Source organism: Manacus candei, unplaced genomic scaffold (assembly GCF_025592945.1).
Source record: "Manacus candei isolate 608988 ecotype Guabito, Panama unplaced genomic scaffold, ASM2559294v1 h1tg000263l, whole genome shotgun sequence".
Lineage (NCBI taxonomy): Eukaryota > Metazoa > Chordata > Aves > Passeriformes > Pipridae > Manacus > Manacus candei.
The window spans coordinates 24,271-42,889 of NW_026138311.1; the positions used below are offsets into that span (position 1 = coordinate 24,271).

Consider the following 18,619-nt stretch of genomic DNA (forward strand, 5'->3'; position numbering starts at 1 on the left):
TCTCCTGGACCAAACCAGGTTCTCCTGGACCAACCCACCTTCTCCAGGACCAAACCAGGTTCCCCTGGACCAAACCAAGTTCTCCTGGACCAAACCAGGTTCTCCAGGACCAACCCACCCTCCCCCTGCCCCAGGCAGCCCCCCCGTGCCCCGAGTGCCCCCGGGGCGGCCCCGAACCCCGGGAATGGTGTCCCCCCCCCCCGGGGTCTCACCCTCGCAGGTGAGCTTGGTGGAGGCGAGGCCGAGGCGCAGCACGGAGCGGTTCCCGATGAGCCCGTTCTTGAGGTTCCGCACGCCCTCGTTCCCCACGGGATTGTGGCCCAGGTTCAGCGTCTCCAGGCTCTGCGTGTGGGGCTGGGGGGGCCGGGGGCAGAAACAGCGGGATCAGCCCCGGGATTGGAGCAGGGAAGGGGATCCAGGGGGAGAATCAGCGGGATCAACCCCTGGATTGACCCCTGGAAGGGGATCCAGGGGGAGAAACAGCGGGATCAGCCCCGGGATTGGAGCAGGGAAGGGGAGCCAGGGGGGAAAACAGTGGGATGAACCCATGGAAGGGGATCCAGGGGGAGAAACAGCGGGATCAGCACCGGGATCGACCCAGGGAAGGGGAGCCAGGGGGAGAAACAGCGGGATCAACCCCTGGATTGACCCCTGGAAGGGGATCCAGAAAGAAAACCAGTGGGATCAACCCATGGAAGGGGATCCAGGGGGAGAAACAGCGGGATCAGACTCGGGATCAACCCAGGGAAGGGGATCCAGGGGGAGAAACAGTGGGATCAGCCTCGGGATTGGAGCAGGGAAGGGGATCCAGGGGGAGAAACAGCAGGATGAACCCCGGGATTGGAGCAGGGAAGGGGATCCAGGGGGGAAAACAGTGGGATGAACCCATGGAAGGGGATCCAGGGGGAGAAGCAGTGGGATCAGTCCCGGGATTGGAGCAGGGAAGGGGATCCAGGGGGGAAAACAGCGGGGTCAGTCTTGGGATCGACCCACAGAAGGGGATCCAGAGGGAAAAACAGTGGGATTGACTCCAGGATTGGAGCAGGGAGGGAGATCCAGACGGAAAACCAGTGGGATTGACTCCAGGGGCCATGGAAGGGGATCCAGAGGGAAAACCAGTGGGATCAACCCCAGGATTGACCCGTGGAAGGGGATCCAGAAGGAAAACCAGCGGGATTGACTCCTTGGAGGCATGGAAGGGGATCCAGAGGGAAAAACAGTGGGATCAACCCCTGGATTGACCCGTGGAAGGGGATCCAGAGGGAAAAACAGTGGGATCAACCCCTGGAAGGGGATCCAGAGGGAAAACCAGTGGGATTGACTCCAGGATTGACCCATGGAAGGAGATCCAAAGGGAAAACCAGTGGGATCAACCCCTGGAAGGGGATCCAGAGGAAAAAACAGTGGGATCAACCCCTGGGATTGCCCCAGAAGTGGAGGAGGGATGGGTCCCCCCGGGAATGCCGGGAAAGGGGCGTCTCTCCGGGCGGGAAATCCCGGGAATGCTCACCAGGGTCATGCCCAGGTAGGCCATGCCGGTGTGGGTGAGCTGGTTGTTCCACAGCACCAGGGTGAGCAGCCCCTTCCTCTGCTCCTTCAGCCCCTCACAGATGTAGGCCAGGCCTGGGAAAAGAGCCCGGGAATCAGGGAATGCTCCGGGAATCCGTCGGGAATCCGCCGGGAATCCGGGTGGATCCGGCAGCATTCCCCAAAAATCCAGCCCGGGTTCCGTCCCCCTTTGTCCTCTTGGGAGGGAAAATTAATTAGTGCTGGGGGTGGAGAGTTAATTAGTGGTGGGTGGGAGTCGTTGGAGAAGGGAATAAACCCCGGGAAGGAGCTGGAGGAGGAGTGGGAATGGCGGGAAGTTGGGATCGGCCGGGAGCTGGATGGGGAGGGGCTGGAGGTGGATCCTCTGCTCCAACCCCCTTCCCAGAACATTCCTGCCTGGATTGAGGGGCTGGAGGTGGATCCTCTGCTCCAAACCCCTTCCCAGATCATTCCTGCCTGGATTGAGGGGCTGGAGGTGGATCCTCTGCTCCAAAACCATTCCCAGATCATTCCTGCCTGGATTGAGGGGCTGGAAATGGATCCTTCCCCCTCCATTCCCCTTCCCAGAACATTCCTGCCTGGATTGAGGGTCAGAGATGGATCCTCTGCTCCAAACCCCTTCCCAGCCCATTCCTGCCTGGATTGAGGGGCTGGAGGTGGATCCTCTGCTCCAAACCCCTTCCCAGATCATTCCTGCCTGGATTGATGGATCCTCCACCATTCCCAGGACATTCCCAGCCCATTCCTGCCTGGATTGAGGAGCTGGAGATGCTCCAAACCCCTTCCCAGATCATTCCCCACAGGACTGATGGATCCTCTACCATTCCCAGGACATTCCCAATCCATTCCTCCCTGGATTGAGGGTCAGAGATGGATCCTCCACCATTCCCAGGACATTCCCAGCCCATTCCTGCCTGGACTGAGAGTCAGAAAAGGATCCTCCACCATTCCCAGGACATTCCCAGCCCATTCCTGCCTGGATTGAGGGTCAGAGATGGATCCTCCCCCTTCCATCCCCCTTCCCAGATCATTCCTGCCTGGATTGAGGGGCTGGAAATGGATCCTCCACCATTCCCAGGACATTCCCAGCCCATTCCTGCCTGGACTGAGGGTCAGAGATGGATCCTCCCCCTCCACCCCCCTTCCCAGACAATCCCCCCGGGCTGCCTCTCCGGGTTGGGATCATCCCCCCCCCCCCTCCCCATTCCAGGGCTGGATTCGACCTCTCCAGGGCAAAACCCCACCCAGGACACACCCAAACCCCCTGAGCAAAACACCCCAAACCCCCCAACCCTCCCTCTGAACCCCCAAACCCCCCAACCCTCCCTCTGAACCCCCACAGGGTTGGTTGTTTTTTGTTTTCCAGCCCTTCCCGACCCCATCCCGGGATCCCGGCGGGGGGGAGAATTCCCGACCGGAGTCCAGGAGGTGGTTGTTGCGGAGGTCCAGGATGTGGAGGGAGCAGTTGAACTTGAGGAGGTTGCCCAGCTGGGCCGAGTCCTGCAGCCCGTTGAGCTTGTTGTCGGCCAGGTAGAGCTCGCGCAGGGCCGTGTTCAGCTTCAGCGCCGTGGCTGCAAAACGGGGAGGGGGGAAAAAAAACGTGGAAAAACAGAGACTGGGAAAGAACAGGGGGGGGTTTGAAGTTCCAGGGGGGTCCCGGAATTACAGGTGTGTCCTGGAATTACAGGTGTGTCCTGGAATTACAGGTGTGTCCTGGAATTACAGGTGTGTCCCACAATTCGAGTTGTGTCCCCCAATTCCAGCTGTGTCCCCCAATTCCATCCATATCCCACAATTCCAGCTGTGTCCCAAAATTCCTCCTGTGTCCCACAATTCCAGCTTTGTTCCACAATTCCAGCTGTCCTGCAATTCCATCCATATCCTGCAATTCCAGCTGTGTCCCACAATTCCAGCTGTGTCCCACAGTTCCATCCATATCCCACAATTCCAGCTGTGTCCCGCAATTCCAAAATCCCAAAGGGGATAACTCAAATCCAACAAAACCCCAACAAACCCGTTCCCGCCGACTCGGGAATGGTGCCCTCAGATTCCAGGGAATTTTGGGAATTCCGGGACTCACCCAGGAGCATGAGGGGCCGTCTGGAGAGCGTCACCTTCTCCAGGTGCTCCACAACACCCAAAATCCCAAATGGGATAACTCAAATCCAATAAAAACCCAACAAACCCGTTCCCGCCGACTCGGGAATGCCGCCCTCAGATCCCAGGGAATTCCAGGAATTCCGGGACTCACCCAGGAGCATGAGGGGCCTGCCGGAGAGCGTCACCTTCTCCATGTGCTCCACAACACCCAAAATCCCAAATGGGACAACCAAACTCCAAGAATTCCCAGTAAAACCCATTCCCGCCGACTCGGGAATGCTGCCCCTGGATTCCAGGGAATCTGGGAATTCCGGGACTCACCCAGGAGCACGAGGGGTTGTCTGGAGAGCGTCACCTTCTCCAGGTGCTCCACAACACCCAAAATCCCAAAGGGGACAACTCAAATCCCCCAAAACCCCAACAAACCCGTTCCCGCTGACTCGGGAATGCTGCCCCCGGATCCCAGGGAATTCCAGGAATTCCGGGACTCACCCAGGAGCATGAGGGGCCGTCTGGAGAGCGTCACCTTCTCCACAACACCCAAAATCCCAAAAGGGACAACCAAACTCCAAGAATTCCCAGTAAAACCCATTCCTGCCAACTCGGGAATGCCGCCCCCGGATCCCAGGGAATTCCAGGAATTCCGGGACTCACCCAGGAGCACGAGGGGCCGCCCGGAGAGCGTCACCTTCTCCACAACACCCAAAATCCCAAAGGGGACAACTCAAATCCAATAAAACCCCAACAAACCCGTTCCCACTGACTCGGGAATGCCGCCCTCGGATCCCAGGGAATCTGGGAATTCCGGGACTCACCCAGGAGCATGAGGGGTTGTCTGGAGAGCGTCACCTTCTCCACAACACCCAAAATCCCAAAGGGGATAACTCAAATCCAACAAATCCCCCAAAACCCAGTAAAACCCATTCCCGCCGACTCAGGAATGCCGCCCCCGGATCCCAGGGAATCTGGGAATTCCGGGACTCACCCAGGAGCATGAGGGGCCTGCCTGAGAGCATCACCTTCTCCAGGTGCTCCACAACACCCAAAATCCCAAAAGGGACAACCAAACTCCAAGAATTCCCAGTAAAACCCGTTCCCACTGACTCGGGAATGCCGCCCTCGGATCCCAGGGAATCTGGGAATTCCGGGACTCACCCAGGAGCATGAGGGGTTGTCTGGAGAGCGTCACCTTCTCCACAACACCCAAAATCCCAAAGGGGATAACTCAAATCCAACAAATCCCCCAAAACCCAGTAAAACCCATTCCCGCCGACTCAGGAATGCCGCCCCCGGATCCCAGGGAATCTGGGAATTCCGGGACTCACCCAGGAGCATGAGGGGCCTGCCTGAGAGCATCACCTTCTCCAGGTGCTCCACAACACCCAAAATCCCAAAAGGGACAACCAAACTCCAAGAATTCCCAGTAAAACCCGTTCCCGCCGACTCGGGAATGCCATCCTCAGATCCCAGGGAATTCCGGGAATTCCGGGACTCACCCAGGAGCATGAGGGGCCATCTGGAGAGCGTCACCTTCTCCAGGTGCTCCACAACACCCAAAATCCCAAATGGGACAACCAAACTCCAACAATTCCCAGTAAAACCCGTTCCCGCCGACTCGGGAATGCCGCCCCTGGATTCCAATGGATCTGGGAATTCCGGGACTCACCCAGGAGCATGAGGGGCCGTCCGGAGAGCGCGGCGTTCTCCAGGTGGAGGACGGTGAGGCTGCTGCTGATCCGCAGGGCCCGGGCCACGAAGGGGGCGGCGGCGTCGGGCAGCGGCGTGTTCCGGGCCTCCAGGCACTGCAGGCAGCTGGCCTGGGGGAAAAACGGGAATGGGAGCGGGGAAAATGGGAATGGGAGCGGGAAAAACGGGAATGGGAACGGGGAAAACGGGAATGGGAGCGGGGAAAACGGGAATGGGAGCGGGAAAAACGGGAATGGGAGCGGGAAAAACGGGAATGGGAACGGGAAAAACGGGAATGGGAGCGGGAAACATGGGAATGGGAACGGGAAAAATGGGAACGGGAAAAACGGGAATGGGAGCGGGAAAAACGGGAATGGGAGCGGGAAAAACGGGAATGGGAGCGGGAAAAATGGGAATGGGAACGGGAAAACGGGAATGGGAGCGGGGAAAACGGGAATGGGAGCGGGAAAAATGGGAATGGGAACGGGAAAACGGGAATGGGAGCGGGGAAAACGGGAATGGGAGCGGGAAAAATGGGAATGGGAACGGGAAAACGGGAATGGGAGCGGGAAAAATGGGAATGGGAATGGGAAAAACGGGAAAAACGCACCCGCCGGCGCGGAGCAGGTCCCGGGGAGCCGGCGGGGTGGGGTTGGGAATGTGGGGATGTGGGGATGGGGTTGGAGCCCTCGGGGTGGGATTGGATCCATTGGGATGGGATTGGATCTGTCAGGAGGGGTTTGGATCCCTCAGGATGGGATTGGATCCATTGGGATGGGATTGGATCCCTCAGGATGGGCTTGGATCCATCCCCTGGGATCCATTGGGATGGGACTGGATCTGTCAGGAGGGGCTTGGATCCATCAGGATGGGCTTGGATCCATCCCCTCAGACCCCTCAGGATGGGCCTGGATTCATTGGGATGGGTTTGGATCCCTCAGGATGGGCTTGGATCCATCCCCTAGGATCCATTGGGATGGGATTGGATCTGTCAGGAGGGGCTTGGATCCCTCAGGATGGGTTTGGGTCCCTCAGGATGGGCCTGGATCCATCCCCTGGGATCCATTGGGATGGGCCTGGATCCCTCAGGATGGGTTTGGATCCATCCCCTCAGAACCCTCAGGATGGGCTTGGATCCATCCCCTGGGATCCATTGGGATGGGCCTGGATCCCTCAGGATGGGCTTGGATCCCTCAGGATGGGCCTGGATCCCTCGGGATGGGCCTGGATCCCTTGGGATGGGTTTGGATCCCTCGGGATGGGCCTGGATCCCTCGGGATGGGCCTGGATCCATTGGGATGGGCCTGGATCCCTCGGGATGGGCCTGGATCCCTCAGGATGAGCCTGGATCCCTCGGGATGGGCCTGGATCCCTCAGGATGGGCCTGGATCCCTCGGGATGGGCCTGGATCCCTCAGGATGGGCCTGGATCCCTCAGGATGAGGCTGGATCCCTCGGGATGGGCCTGGATCCCTCAGGATGGGCCTGGATCCCTCAGGATGGGCCTGGATCCCTCGGGATGGGCTTTGATCCCTCAGGATGGGTTTGGATCCCTCGGGATGGGCCTGGATCCCTTGGGATGAGCTCCAATCCATCCCCTCAGAACCCTCAGGATGGGTTTGGATCCCTCGGGATGGGCCTGGATCCCTCAGGATGGGCCTGGATCCCTCAGGATGAGCCTGGATCCCTCGGGATGAGCCTGGATCCCTCGGGATGGACCTGGATCCCTCAGGATGGGCCTGGATCCCTCGGGATGGGCCTGGATCCCTCAGGATGGGCCTGGATCCAGGCTCTGGGAATGCCCCACATCCACCCCTGGCACCGGCCGAACCCCGAGATCCCTCCCTCGAGCTCTCCCTCCGCCTCACTCCCTGTTTCCCGTGCTCCAGAGACTCCCCCAAACCCCCAAGATTCCCAATTCCAGCTCCTTCCCGGCCGGATTTATCCCACAAATCCAAACTCCATCCCCTCCTTGGCTTCCCCCTGGAATGGGGAACTCTCCCGGGATGTGGGATGAGCAGGAGCAGCAGGAGCTTAATTGGGGCTCCCGGGGCGTTCCCAGAGTCAGGCTAATTAACCCCGTTGGGATAATTAACTCCTCATCCGGCCTCAAAGGTTAATTAGCAGCCCGGAGCCCGGACGCTAATGACACACTAACGAGCGCCCTTTTCCTGCCGGGATCGGCACGAGCGCGCCGGGACACGTGGGAAGGGCTGGATTTTCCTGCCTCTGGAGAGGCTCAGCCGGATCCCGGGGGGGTTCCAGAGGGAACTGGGAACACTGGGAGCACTGGGAACACCGGGAACACTGGGAATGGGTCACCAAACCTTCTGGGAGCTCATGGAAGGTGGGAAGGGGGTGATTTTCCTTTGGGAGCCGGGTGGGTTTCCAGAAGGACGAGCCCAACCCCGGCGCCTTCGGAGAGGCTCATCCGGCTCCCAGAGGATTCCAGAGGGAACTGGGAACACTGGGAACACTGGGAACACTGGGAAGGGGTCACCAAACCTTCTGGGAGCTCCTGGAGATGTTGGGGGAGGTGGGAAGGGGGTGGTTTTCCTTTGGGAGCCGGGTGGGTTTCCAGAAGGACGAGCCCAACCCCGGCACCTCTGGAGAGGCTCATCCGGCTCCCGGGGGGTTCCAGAGGGAACTGGGAACACTGGGAACACTGGGAACACCGGGAACACCGGGAAGGGGGGGTCACAGACCTTCCTCATCATGTGGGCAGCCGCCTGCCAGCCGCGGGTGCCGATGTGCTTGTTGAGGGAGATGTTGAGGTGCGTGGCCGACTCGTAGTACTCGATCATGTCGAAGAGCGCCGACGCTCCCTTGGGAAAAGCGGGAAAAGCGGGAATTCCGGAGGGCTGGGAGCGCCCCCGGAGCCCCAGAGGGGTGGTAGGGGATGGGGGATTGAGGGGTTCAGCTGAAGGAGCTGCTGCTGCAGCTCCGGGGAAATCCAGAGGGGGATTTGTGGGACCCCCCTCCGGGGATGTTCCGGAAGGAGAGAGAGGGGAAAAATGGGAAAAATGGGAAAAAGGGGGAAAAAAGGGGGGAAAAAATGGGATGTGGGAGGATTCCCGGTGTTGGGGAGAATGGGAAGGGGATGGGATCAGCAGGAGGGGTTGCTGAGTGCCAGGAATCCAACAGGAGTGGGGGGAAAAAGGGGGGAAAATGGGAATTGAGGCGGGGGGGGAGGAAGGGAAAGGGATGCCAAAAATCCAACAGGGATGGGGAAAAAAACAGGAGTTAAATATGGGGAAAAAAAGTGGGAAAGGCAGGAATTGAGGCCTGAAAATTCCAAATAATCCAATGAGATTGGGGAAAAAAGTGGGAAAAGCAGAAATTGAGGCCTCAAAATTCCCAATAATCCAATGAGACTGGGGATAAAAAGGTGGGAAAAGCAGGAATTGAGGCCTGAAAATTCCACATAATCTAATGAGACTGGGGAAAAAAGAGGAAAAAAAAGGTGGGAAAAGCAGGAATTGAGGCGGGGGGGGGAGGAAGGGAAAGGGATGCCAAAAATCCAACAGGGATGGGGAAAAAGGGGGGAAAAACAGGAGTTAAATATGGGGGAAAAAAGTGGGAAAACAGGAATTGAGGGGGGGGGAAGAAGGGAAAGGGATCCCAAAAATCCAACAGGAGTGGGGAAAAAGGGGGAAAAACAGGAGTTAAATATGGGGGGAAAAGGGGGAAAAGCAGGAATTGAGGCAGGGGAGGAAGCAGGGGAAGAGTTGGGGAATAATCTGATCAGAGGGGGAAAAAAAGGGGGAAAATGGGAATTGAGGCGGGGGGGAAGCAGGGAAAGGGATCCCAAAAATCCAACAGGAGTGGGGAAAAAAGATGGGAAAAACAATGGGAAAAAGAGGAGTTAAATATGGGAAAAAAAGGTGGGAAAAAAATGGGAAAAGCAGGAGTTCAGGGGGGGAAAAAAAGGAACTGAGGCTGGGAAAAAAAAGTGGGAAAAATAATGGGAAAAACAGGAGTTAAATATGGGAAAAAAAGGTGGGAAAAAATGGGAAAAACGGGAGTTCAGGCTGGGAAAAAAAAGTGGGAAAGGCAGGAATTGAGGCCTGAAAATTCCAAATAATCCAATGAGATTGGGGAAAAAAGTGGGAAAAGCAGGAATTGAGGCCTCAAAATTCCAAATAATCCAATGAGATTGGGGAAAAAAGGGGGAAAAAAGGTGAGAAAAGCAGGAATTGAGGCCTGAAAATTCCAAATAACCCAACGAGATTGGGGATAAAAGTGGGAAAAGCAGGAATTGAGGCCTCAAAATTCCCAATAATCCCAAAGGATTGGGAAAGAAGTGGGAAAAGCAGGTGGGGAGGGGGTGAGGAGTGAAAGGGCGGGAAGAGCCGGACGCGTTCCCGGCCCCTCCTCCTTAATTAGGGAATTAGGGAACGAGTTAACGAGCTAATGAGGGGTTTGGGCAGCCACAGAATCCCTGGAGGCTCCTGGAAAAAAAAAATGTGGAGAGACCTGGAAAAGCTGGAGGAGAGCAGGGAAGGAACAGGACTCCAGGGAATGGAGGGAATTTGGGCCCTGGGTGAGGAAAAGTGGGAATTCTGGAGGGATTGGGGGGAAGGGATTGGAGGAGGAGGAGGATCCTGGGTGAGGAAAAGTGGGAATGTTGGAGGGATTGGGGGGAAAAGGGATTGGAGGAGGAGGAGAATCCAAGAGGAAAAGTGGGAATTCTGGAGGGATTGGGGGGAAAGGGATTGGAGGAGGAGGAGGATCTGGATCCAGGAGGAAAAGTGGGAATTCTGGAGGGATTGGGGGAAAGGGATTGGAGGAGGAGGAGGATCTGGATCCAGGAGGAAAAGTGGGAATTCTGGAGGGATTGGGGGAAAGGGATTGGAGGAGGAGGAGGATCTGGATCCAGGAGGAAAAGTGGGAATGTTGGAGGGATTGGGAGAAAGGGATTGGAGGAGGAGGAGGATCCAGGCCCTGGAAAAGTGGGAATTCTGGAGGGACTGGGAGGAAGAGGGATTGGAGGAGGAGGAGGATCCAAGTCCAGGAGGAAAAGTGGGAATGTTGGAGGGATTGGGGGAAAAGGGATTGGAGGAGGAGGAGGATCCAAGAGGAAAAGTGGGAATTCTGGAGGGATTGGGGGGAAAAGGGATTGGAGGAGGAGGAGGATCCTGGGTGAGGAAAAGTGGGAATTCTGGAGGGATTGGGGGAAGAGGGACTGGAGGAGGAGGAGAATCCAGGCCCTGGAAAAGTGGGAATGTTGGAGGGACTGGGGGAAAAGGGATTGGAGAAGGAGAATCTGGGTCCTGGAGGAAAAGTGGGAATTCTGGAGGGATTGGGGGAAAAGGGATTGGAGGAGGAGGAGGAGGATCCAAGAGGAAAAGTGGGAATGTTGGAGGGATTGGGGGGAAAAGGGATTGGAGGAGGAGGAGGATCCTGGGTGAGGAAAAGTGGGAATGCTGGAGGGATTGGGGGAAAAGGGATTGGAGGAGGAGGAGGATCCAGGCCCAGGAAAAGTGGGAATTCTGGAGGGATTGGGGGAAAAGGGATTGGAGGAGGAGGAGGATCTGGATCCAGGAGGAAAAGTGGGAATTCTGGAGGGATTGGGGGAAAAGGGATTGGAGGAGGAGAAGGATCCAGGTCCTGGAAAAGTGGGAATGTTGGAGGGATTGGGGAAAGGGATTGGAGGAGGAGGAGGATCCTGGGTGAGGAAAAGTGGGAATTCTGGAGGGATTGGGAGGAAAAGGGACTGAAGGAGGAGGAGGAGGAAAATCCAGGCCCTGGGTCCTGGAAAAGTGGGAATTCTGGAGGGATTGGGAGGAAAAGGGATTGGAGGAGGAGGAGAACTCAAGCCCTGGAAAAGTGGGAATGTTGGAGGGACTGCGGGAAAAGGGATTGGAGGAGGAGGAGGATCCTGGGTGAGGAAAAGTGGGAATGTTGGAGGGATTGGGGGAAAAGGGATTGGAGGAGGAGGAGGATCCAAGAGGAAAAGTGGGAATGTTGGAGGGATTGGGGGGAAAGGGATTGGAGGAAGAGGAGGATCCAAGAGGAAAAGTGGGAATTCTGGAGGGATTGGGGGAAAAGGGATTGGAGGAGGAGGAGGATCCTGGGTGAGGAAAAGTGGGAATTCTGGAGGGATTGGGGGAAAAGGGATTGGGAATGAGACTGGAAATGGGACTGGGACTGGGACTGGGATGGGACTGGGACTGGGATGGAACAGGGATGGGACTGGGACTGGAATGGGATGGGACTGGGAATGGGACTGGGAAGGAACTGGGATGGAACTGGGATGGAACTGGGACTGGGAATGGAATGGGACTGGGATGGAACTGGGATGGGACTGGGATGGGACTGGGATGGGACTGGGATGGAACTGGGAAGGAACTGGGACGGAACTGGGACGGAACTGGGATGGGACTGGGATGGAACTGGGATGGAACTGGGAATGGGATGGAACAGGGATGGAACTGGGACTGGGAATGGGATGGGATGGAACTGGGATGGAACTGAGACGGAACTGGGACGGGACTGGGATGGAACTGGGAAGGAACTGGGATGGAACTGGGACGGAACTGGGATGGAACTGGGAAGGAACTGGGACGGAACTGGGACGGAACTGGGACGGAACTGGGAAGGAACTGGGATGGGACTGGGATGGAACTGGGACGGAACTGGGAAGGAACTGGGAAGGAACTGGGATGGAACTGGGATGGGACTGGGATGGGACTGGGACGGAACTGGGAAGGAACTGGGATGGAACTGGGACGGAACTGGGACGGAACTGGGATGGAACTGGGACGGAACTGGGACTGTGCCACTCACGTCCTCGTCCAGACTGGTCTGTTCCAGGTCCACCAGTTTGAACTGGAGCCGCTTGAAAACCTCCTCGAGGGCCTCACAGGAGCGGAAATCCAACTTTTCCCCTGGAAAACACCCGGAGACGGGAATGAGGGAATGGGGGAGGGATTTGGGAATGGGGGAATGGGGGAATGAGGGAATGAGGGAGGGATTCTGGGAATGAGGGAATGAGGGAATGAGGGAATGAGGAAAGAGATTCTGGGAATGAGGGAAAGGATTCTGGGAATGAGGGAATGAGGGAATGAGGGAAGGATTCTGGGAATGAGGGAAGGGATTCTGGGAATGAGGGAATGAGGGAATGAGGGAATGAGGGAATGAGGGAATGAGGGAGGGATTTGGGAATGAGGGAATGAGGGAATGAGGGATTTGGGAATGAGGGAATGAGGGAATGAGGGATTTGGGAATGAGGGAATGAGGGAAGGGATTCTGGGAATGAAAGAATGAGGGAGGGATTTGGGAATGAGGGAAGGGATTTGGGGATGAGGGAAGGGAATGAGGGAATGAGGGAATGAGGGAGGGATTTGGGAATGAGGGAAGGGAATGAGGGGAGGGATTCTGGGAATGAGGGAAGGGATTCTGGGAATGAGGGAATGAGGGAGGGATTTGGGAATGAGGGAAGGATTCTGGGAATGAGGGAATGAGGGAATGAGGGAATGAGGGAGGGATTTGGGAATGAGGGAAGGATTCTGGGAATGAGGGAATGAGGGAAGGGATTCTGGGAATGAGGGAAGGGATTCTAGGAATGAGGGAGGGATTCTGGGAATGAGGGAATGAGGGAAGGGATTCTGGGAGTGAGGGAAGGGAATGAGGGAAGGGATTCTGGGAGTGAGGGAAGGGAATGAGGGAAGGGATTCTGGGAATGAGGGAATGAGGGAGGGATTTGGGAATGAGGGAAGGGATTCTGGGAATGAGGGAATGAGGGAGGGATTTGGGAATGAGGGAAGGGATTCTGGGAATGAGGGAATGAGGGAGGGATTTGGGAATGAGGGAATGAGGGAATGAGGGATTCTGGGAATGAGGGAAGGATTCTGGGAATGAGGGAATGAGGGAATGAGGGGAGGGATTCTGGGAATTCTGGAGGAGGGGGGGGGAAATGGGGGGAAAATGGGAATTGAGGGGGGAGATGAGGGGGAAGGGCCAAAGGATTCAGAGGGAGGAGGAAAGGGGGAAAAATAGTGGGAAAAACTGGGGTGAAGGGGGGGAAAAGTGGGAAAAATAATGGGAAAAACAGGAGTTCAGGGTGGGGAAAACAGGTGGGAAAAACAGGAATTGAGGAGGGGGAGAAGCAGGAAAAAGGATCCAAATAATCCAGAGAGAATGGGAAAAACAGGTGGGAAAAACAGGAGTTGAGGGTGGGAAAAAAGTGGGAAAAAAGTGGGAAAAACTGGAGTTCAGGGTGGGAATAAAAAGTGGGAAAAACAGGAATTCAGGGTGGGAAAAACAGGAGTTCAGGGGGGGAAAAAAGTGGGGGAAAAAGTGGGAAAAACTGGAATTCAGGGTGGGAAAAAAAGGGAAAAACTGGAGCTCAAGGGGTAAAAAAAAGTGGGAAAACCAGGAGTTCAGAGTGGGAAAACCAGGTGGGAAAATGGGGAGGAAAAAACCTGGGAATGGGAAGGGTTGGGAAAGGTCCTGACCTTTGAGATCCAGGCAGTCGATCCTGGGAGCCAGATCCTGGAATTCCTGGAACAGCAAAGGGGGAATTTAAGGGAGGGGAGGGGAAAAAAAAACATCCCCCCTAAAAAATCTGCCTGGGAAAGGGGAAATCCCAAAAATCCCCCCTAAAAAATCTGCCTGGGAAAGGGGAAATCCCAAAAATCCCCCTAAAAAAAATCTGTCTGGGACAGAAGAAATCCCAAAAAAATCCTCCCAGGCCCAAGGGAAGAGCTTGGAAATGGATTTTCCCAGAAAATGGAAGGATTTTCCTGGAAAATAGAAAGATTTTCCCAGGAAATGGAAGGATTTTCCTGGAAAATGGGAGAATTTTCCCAGAAAACTGAAGGATTTTCCCCAAAACCAGGAGGATTTCCCCAGAAAATGAAAACATTTCCCCAGAAAATGGAAGGATTTTCCCATAAAATCAGAGGATTTTCCCAGAAAATGGGAGGATTTTCCTGGGAAATGGGAAGATTTTCCCAGAAAACTGTAGGATTTTCCCAGAAAATGGGAGGATTTTCCTGGTAAATAGAAGGATTTTCCCAGAAAACTGAAGGATTTTCCCCCAAACTGGGAGGATTTTCCCAGAAAATGGGAAGATTTTCCCAGGAAATGGAAGGATTTTCCCAGAAAATGGGAGAATTTTCCCAGAAAATGGGAGGATTTTCCCATAAAATCAGAGGATTTTCCCATAAAATCAGAGGATTTTCCCAGAAAATCAGAGGATTTTCCTGGTAAATAGAAGGATTTTCCCAGAAAATTGGAGGATTTTCCCAGAAAACTGAAGGATTTTTCCCAAAACCGGGAGGATTTTCCCCAAAACCAGGAGGATTTCCCCAGAAAATGGGAGGATTTTCCTGGTAAATAGAGGGATTTTCCCAGAAAATGGAAGGATTTTCCCATAAAATGAGAGGATTTTCCCATAAAATGGGAAGATCTTCCCATAAAATGGGAGGATTTTCCTGGTAAATGGAAGGATTTTTCCCCAAACTGGGAGGATTTTCCCAGAAAACTGAAGGATTTTCCCCAAAACCAGGAGGATTTCCCCAGAAAATGAAAAGATTTCCCCAGAAAATGGAAGGATTTTCCTGGGAAATAGAAGGATTTTCCTGGGAAATGGAAGATTTTCTCAGGAAACAGAAGGATTTTCCCAGAAAATGGCAGGATTTTCCAAAAAACAAGAGGATTTTCCCAGAAAATGGGAGGATTTTCCCCAAAACCGGGAGGATTTTCCCACAAAATAGAAGAATTTTCCCAGAAAATCAGAGGATTTTCCCATAAAATGGCAAGATTTCCCCAGAAAACTGAAGGATTTTCCCAAACCCAGGAGGATTTTCCCAGAAAACAGGACTTTTCCCAGGAAATCCCGGTGTTTGGCTCCCGGGGGAGGTTCCTGGGGCCATCCCAGCATTCCCGAGCCTCTGGAATTACCTGGATCTGCCGGAGGAGTTTGGGAATCTGGCGGCAGCCCAGCTTGTGGCAGGCCTGCCTGTAGGCAGCCAGCAGCTCCTCCACTGTCACGTTCTGGGCTGCAAAAAAACCGGGAAAAACCTCGGGATAACCCCAGAATTCCAGGAATTATGGTCCCTTTCCCCCCACACTTGTCATTCCCGGGGATTTCCAGGGATTTCCCAAGGATTTCGGGAGGTTGGGAATGAAGGAGGGGGTTTGCTCCCAGATTTCTTTCCCTAAAAAATTTATGGAAAAGGGGCTGGAAAAACACCAGGAAAAATGTCAGGATAACAGCAGAATTCCAGGAATTATGGTCCCTTTCCCCCCACACTTGTCATTCCCAGGGATTTCCAGGGATTCCCCAGGATTTCGGGAGGTTGGGAATGAAGGAGGAGCCCAGTGGGGGTTTGTTCCCAGAGGTTTCTTTCCCAAAAAAATTATGGAAAAGGGGCTGGAAAAACATCAGGATAACACCAGAATTCCAGGAATTATGGTCCCTTTCTCCCCCCACTTGTCATTCCCAGGGATTTCCAGGGATTCCCCAGGATTTTGGGAAGTTCCAAAGCAGAGAAGCCCAGCAGGGATTTGTTCCCAGAGGTTTCTTTCCCTAAAAAATTAGGGAAAAGGGGCTGGAAAAACATCAGGATAACCCCAGAATTCTGGGAATGACAGTCCCTTTCTTCCCACACTTGTCATTCCCTGGGATTTCCAGGGATTTCCCAAGGATTTCGGGGGGTTGGGAATGAAGGAGGGGGTTTGCTCCCAGATTTCTTTCCCCCCAAAAAATTAGGGAAAAGGGGCTGGAAAAACACCAGGAAAAATGTCAGGATAACAGCAGAATTCCAGGAATTATGGTCCCTTTCCCCCTCTACTTGTCATTCCCAGGGATTTCCAGGGATTCCCCAGGATTTTGGGAAGTTCCAAAGCAGAGAAGCCCAGCAGGGATTTGTTCCCAGAGGTTTCTTTTCCCAAAAAATTTATGGAAAAGGGGCTGGAAAAACATCAGGAAAAACATCAGGATAACACCAGAATTCCAGGAATTATGGTCCCTTTCCCCCCACACTTGTCATTCCCGGGGATTTCCAGGGATTTCCCAGGATTTCGGGAGGTTGGGAATGAAGGAGGGGGTTTGCTCCCAGATTTCTTTCCCCCCAAAAAAATTTATGGAAAAGGGGCTGGAAAAACATCAGGATAACCCCAGAATTCCAGGAATTATGGTCCCTTTCCCCCTCTACTTGTCATTCCCAGGGATTTCCAGGATTCCCCAGGATTTTGGGAAGTTCCAAAGCAGACCCCAACATCCCTCACTCCGATCCCAAACATTCCAACCCCCCGACCCCAAACCTCCCTCACCCTGACCCCAAACCTCCCTCACCCCGATCCCAAACATTACAACTCCCCTGACCCCAAACCTCCCTCACCCCGACCCCAAATCTCCCTGCCCGACCCCAAACCCCCCTCACCCCGATCCCAAACCTCCCTCACTCCGACCCCAACCCTCCCTCCCCGACCCCAAACATCCCTCACTCCGACCCCAAACCTCCCTCACCCCGACCCCAACCCTCCCTCACCCCGACCCCAAACATCCCTCACCCCGACCCCAAACCTCCCTCACCCCGATCCCAAACCCCCCTCCGCAACCCCAACCCTCCCTCACCCCGACCCCAACCCTCCCTCACCCCGACCCCAACCCTCCCTCACCCCGACCCCAAACCTCCCTCACCCCGACCCCAAACCTCCCTCCCCGACCCCAAACCCCCCTCACCCCGATCCCAACCCTCCCTCCCCGATCCCAACCCTCCCTCCCCGACCCCAAACCTCCCTCCCCGATCCCAAACCTCCCTCCCCGACCCCAAACCTCCCTCACTCCGATCCCAAACATTCCAACCCTCCTGATCCCAAACATCCCTCACCCCGATCCCAAACCTCCCTCCCCGACCCCAACCCCCCCTCCCCGACCCCAACCCCCCCTCCCCGACCCCAAACCTCCCTCACCCCGACCCCAAACCTCCCTCACCCCGACCCCAAACCTCCCTCACCCCGACCCCAAACCTCTCCTCACACCCTGATCCCAAACCTCCCTCACCCCGACCCCAACCCTCCCTCCCCGACCCCAAACCCCCCTCCCCGATCCCAAACCCCCCTCCCCGACCCCAACCCTCCCTCAGGCCGCCCCAAACCCCCGTCCCCGACCCCAAACCCCCCTCCCCGACCCCAAACCCTCCCTCCCCGACCCCAAACATTCCCCTCACTCCGACCCCAACCCTCCCTCACCCCGACCCCAAACATTCCCCTCACTCCGACCCCAAACCTCCCTCACCCCGACCCCAAACCCCCCTCCCCGACCCCAAACCCTCCCTCCCCCCGTCCCCAAACCCCCCTGCCCGCTGCCCTGTGCCCCTCACCGTGTCTCCAGGGGTCCTTGGGCTCCACGGCGCCGGACACGATGTCCTCGTCCGAGGGGAAGGTGACCCGTTTGTGGCCGGCCCGGAGCCGCCCGTCGGGCCCCGCGGGCGAGGCCTCGGCGGGCGGCGGGGCCGCGTCCCCCGGAGCCGCGGGCTCGGCCTCCATCGGAGGGACAAGGGGGGGGCTTCACCGCCGCCCCGGGGGCATCTCCGGCGGCCGAGGGAGCGGGCACGGAGCGGGGACCCAGCGGGGACCGAGCCGGGACCGAGCGGGCACCGAGCGGAGCCGCCGCCGCCGCCGCCGCAACGGCCCCGCGCCACGGCCGCCGCCGCCGCACTTTCGTCACGGGCCGCCGCGGGCCGGAGGAGACGGAATAAAAATACGGGGAGGGAAAGGGGAAAGGGAAGGATGAGAGGGAAAAGAGGGGGGAAAAGGGGGAGAGGAAATGGGGAGGGAAGGGGGGAAAAGGGAGGGGGGGGAGAAGGGAGAGGCGCCCGTGGCGAATCTGCCGCGGCGAATCTGCGGGAGGGGGGGGGCGGGCGCGGGGGGGAGGCGGCGGCAGATTCGTCACGGAAAGGGGGATTTGGGGAAAGGGGAAAAGGGGGTTTGGGGAGGGGGAGACGGGGGGAATGAGGGGGAGGAAAGGAGGGAAGCGGGATGGGGAGGGAAGGGAGTCAAGGGGGAAAAAAGGGAGAGAGAGGCGCTCGTGGCGAATCTGCCGCGGCGAATATGGGGGAGAGGGGCGAGCGCGGGGGGGGGCGGCGGCAGATTCGTCACGGAAAGGGGGATTTGGGGAAGGGCGAAAGGGGGTTTGGGGAGGGGGAGACGGGGGGAATGAGGGGGAGGAAAGGGGGGAAGCGGGATGGGGAGGGAAGGGAGTCAAGAGGGGGGTCGTGGAGGGAGAGGCGCCCGTGGCGAATCTGCCGCGGCGAATCTGCGGGAGGGGGGCG

General features: G+C 56.4%; 1 protein-coding gene and 2 long non-coding RNA genes across 3 annotated transcripts in view; 2 read left to right on the plus strand and 1 right to left on the minus strand.

Moving 5' to 3' along the window:
• LOC127464729 (protein phosphatase 1 regulatory subunit 37-like) overlaps positions 1-18,005 on the minus strand; it is a 29,163-nt gene extending 11,158 nt beyond the window's left edge. Inside the window, 9 exon segments of the mRNA XM_051775195.1 lie at positions 213-354; positions 1,511-1,623; positions 2,964-3,119; positions 5,315-5,465; positions 8,039-8,158; positions 12,123-12,223; positions 13,793-13,838; positions 15,243-15,340; positions 17,669-18,005. Coding sequence (XP_051631155.1) covers positions 213-354; positions 1,511-1,623; positions 2,964-3,119; positions 5,315-5,465; positions 8,039-8,158; positions 12,123-12,223; positions 13,793-13,838; positions 15,243-15,340; positions 17,669-17,834 — 1,093 coding nt within the window. The 5' untranslated portion in view covers positions 17,835-18,005.
• On the plus strand, positions 8,599-9,618 carry LOC127464730 (uncharacterized). The gene is made up of 3 exons (XR_007901552.1): positions 8,599-8,721; positions 9,379-9,439; positions 9,514-9,618. It is a non-coding gene; the product is annotated as an uncharacterized LOC127464730 (long non-coding RNA).
• Positions 8,779-9,103, plus strand: LOC127464731 (uncharacterized). Its single transcript, XR_007901553.1, has 2 exons — positions 8,779-8,909; positions 9,018-9,103. It is a non-coding gene; the product is annotated as an uncharacterized LOC127464731 (long non-coding RNA).
• Positions 18,006-18,619: the final 614 nt, after the last annotated feature.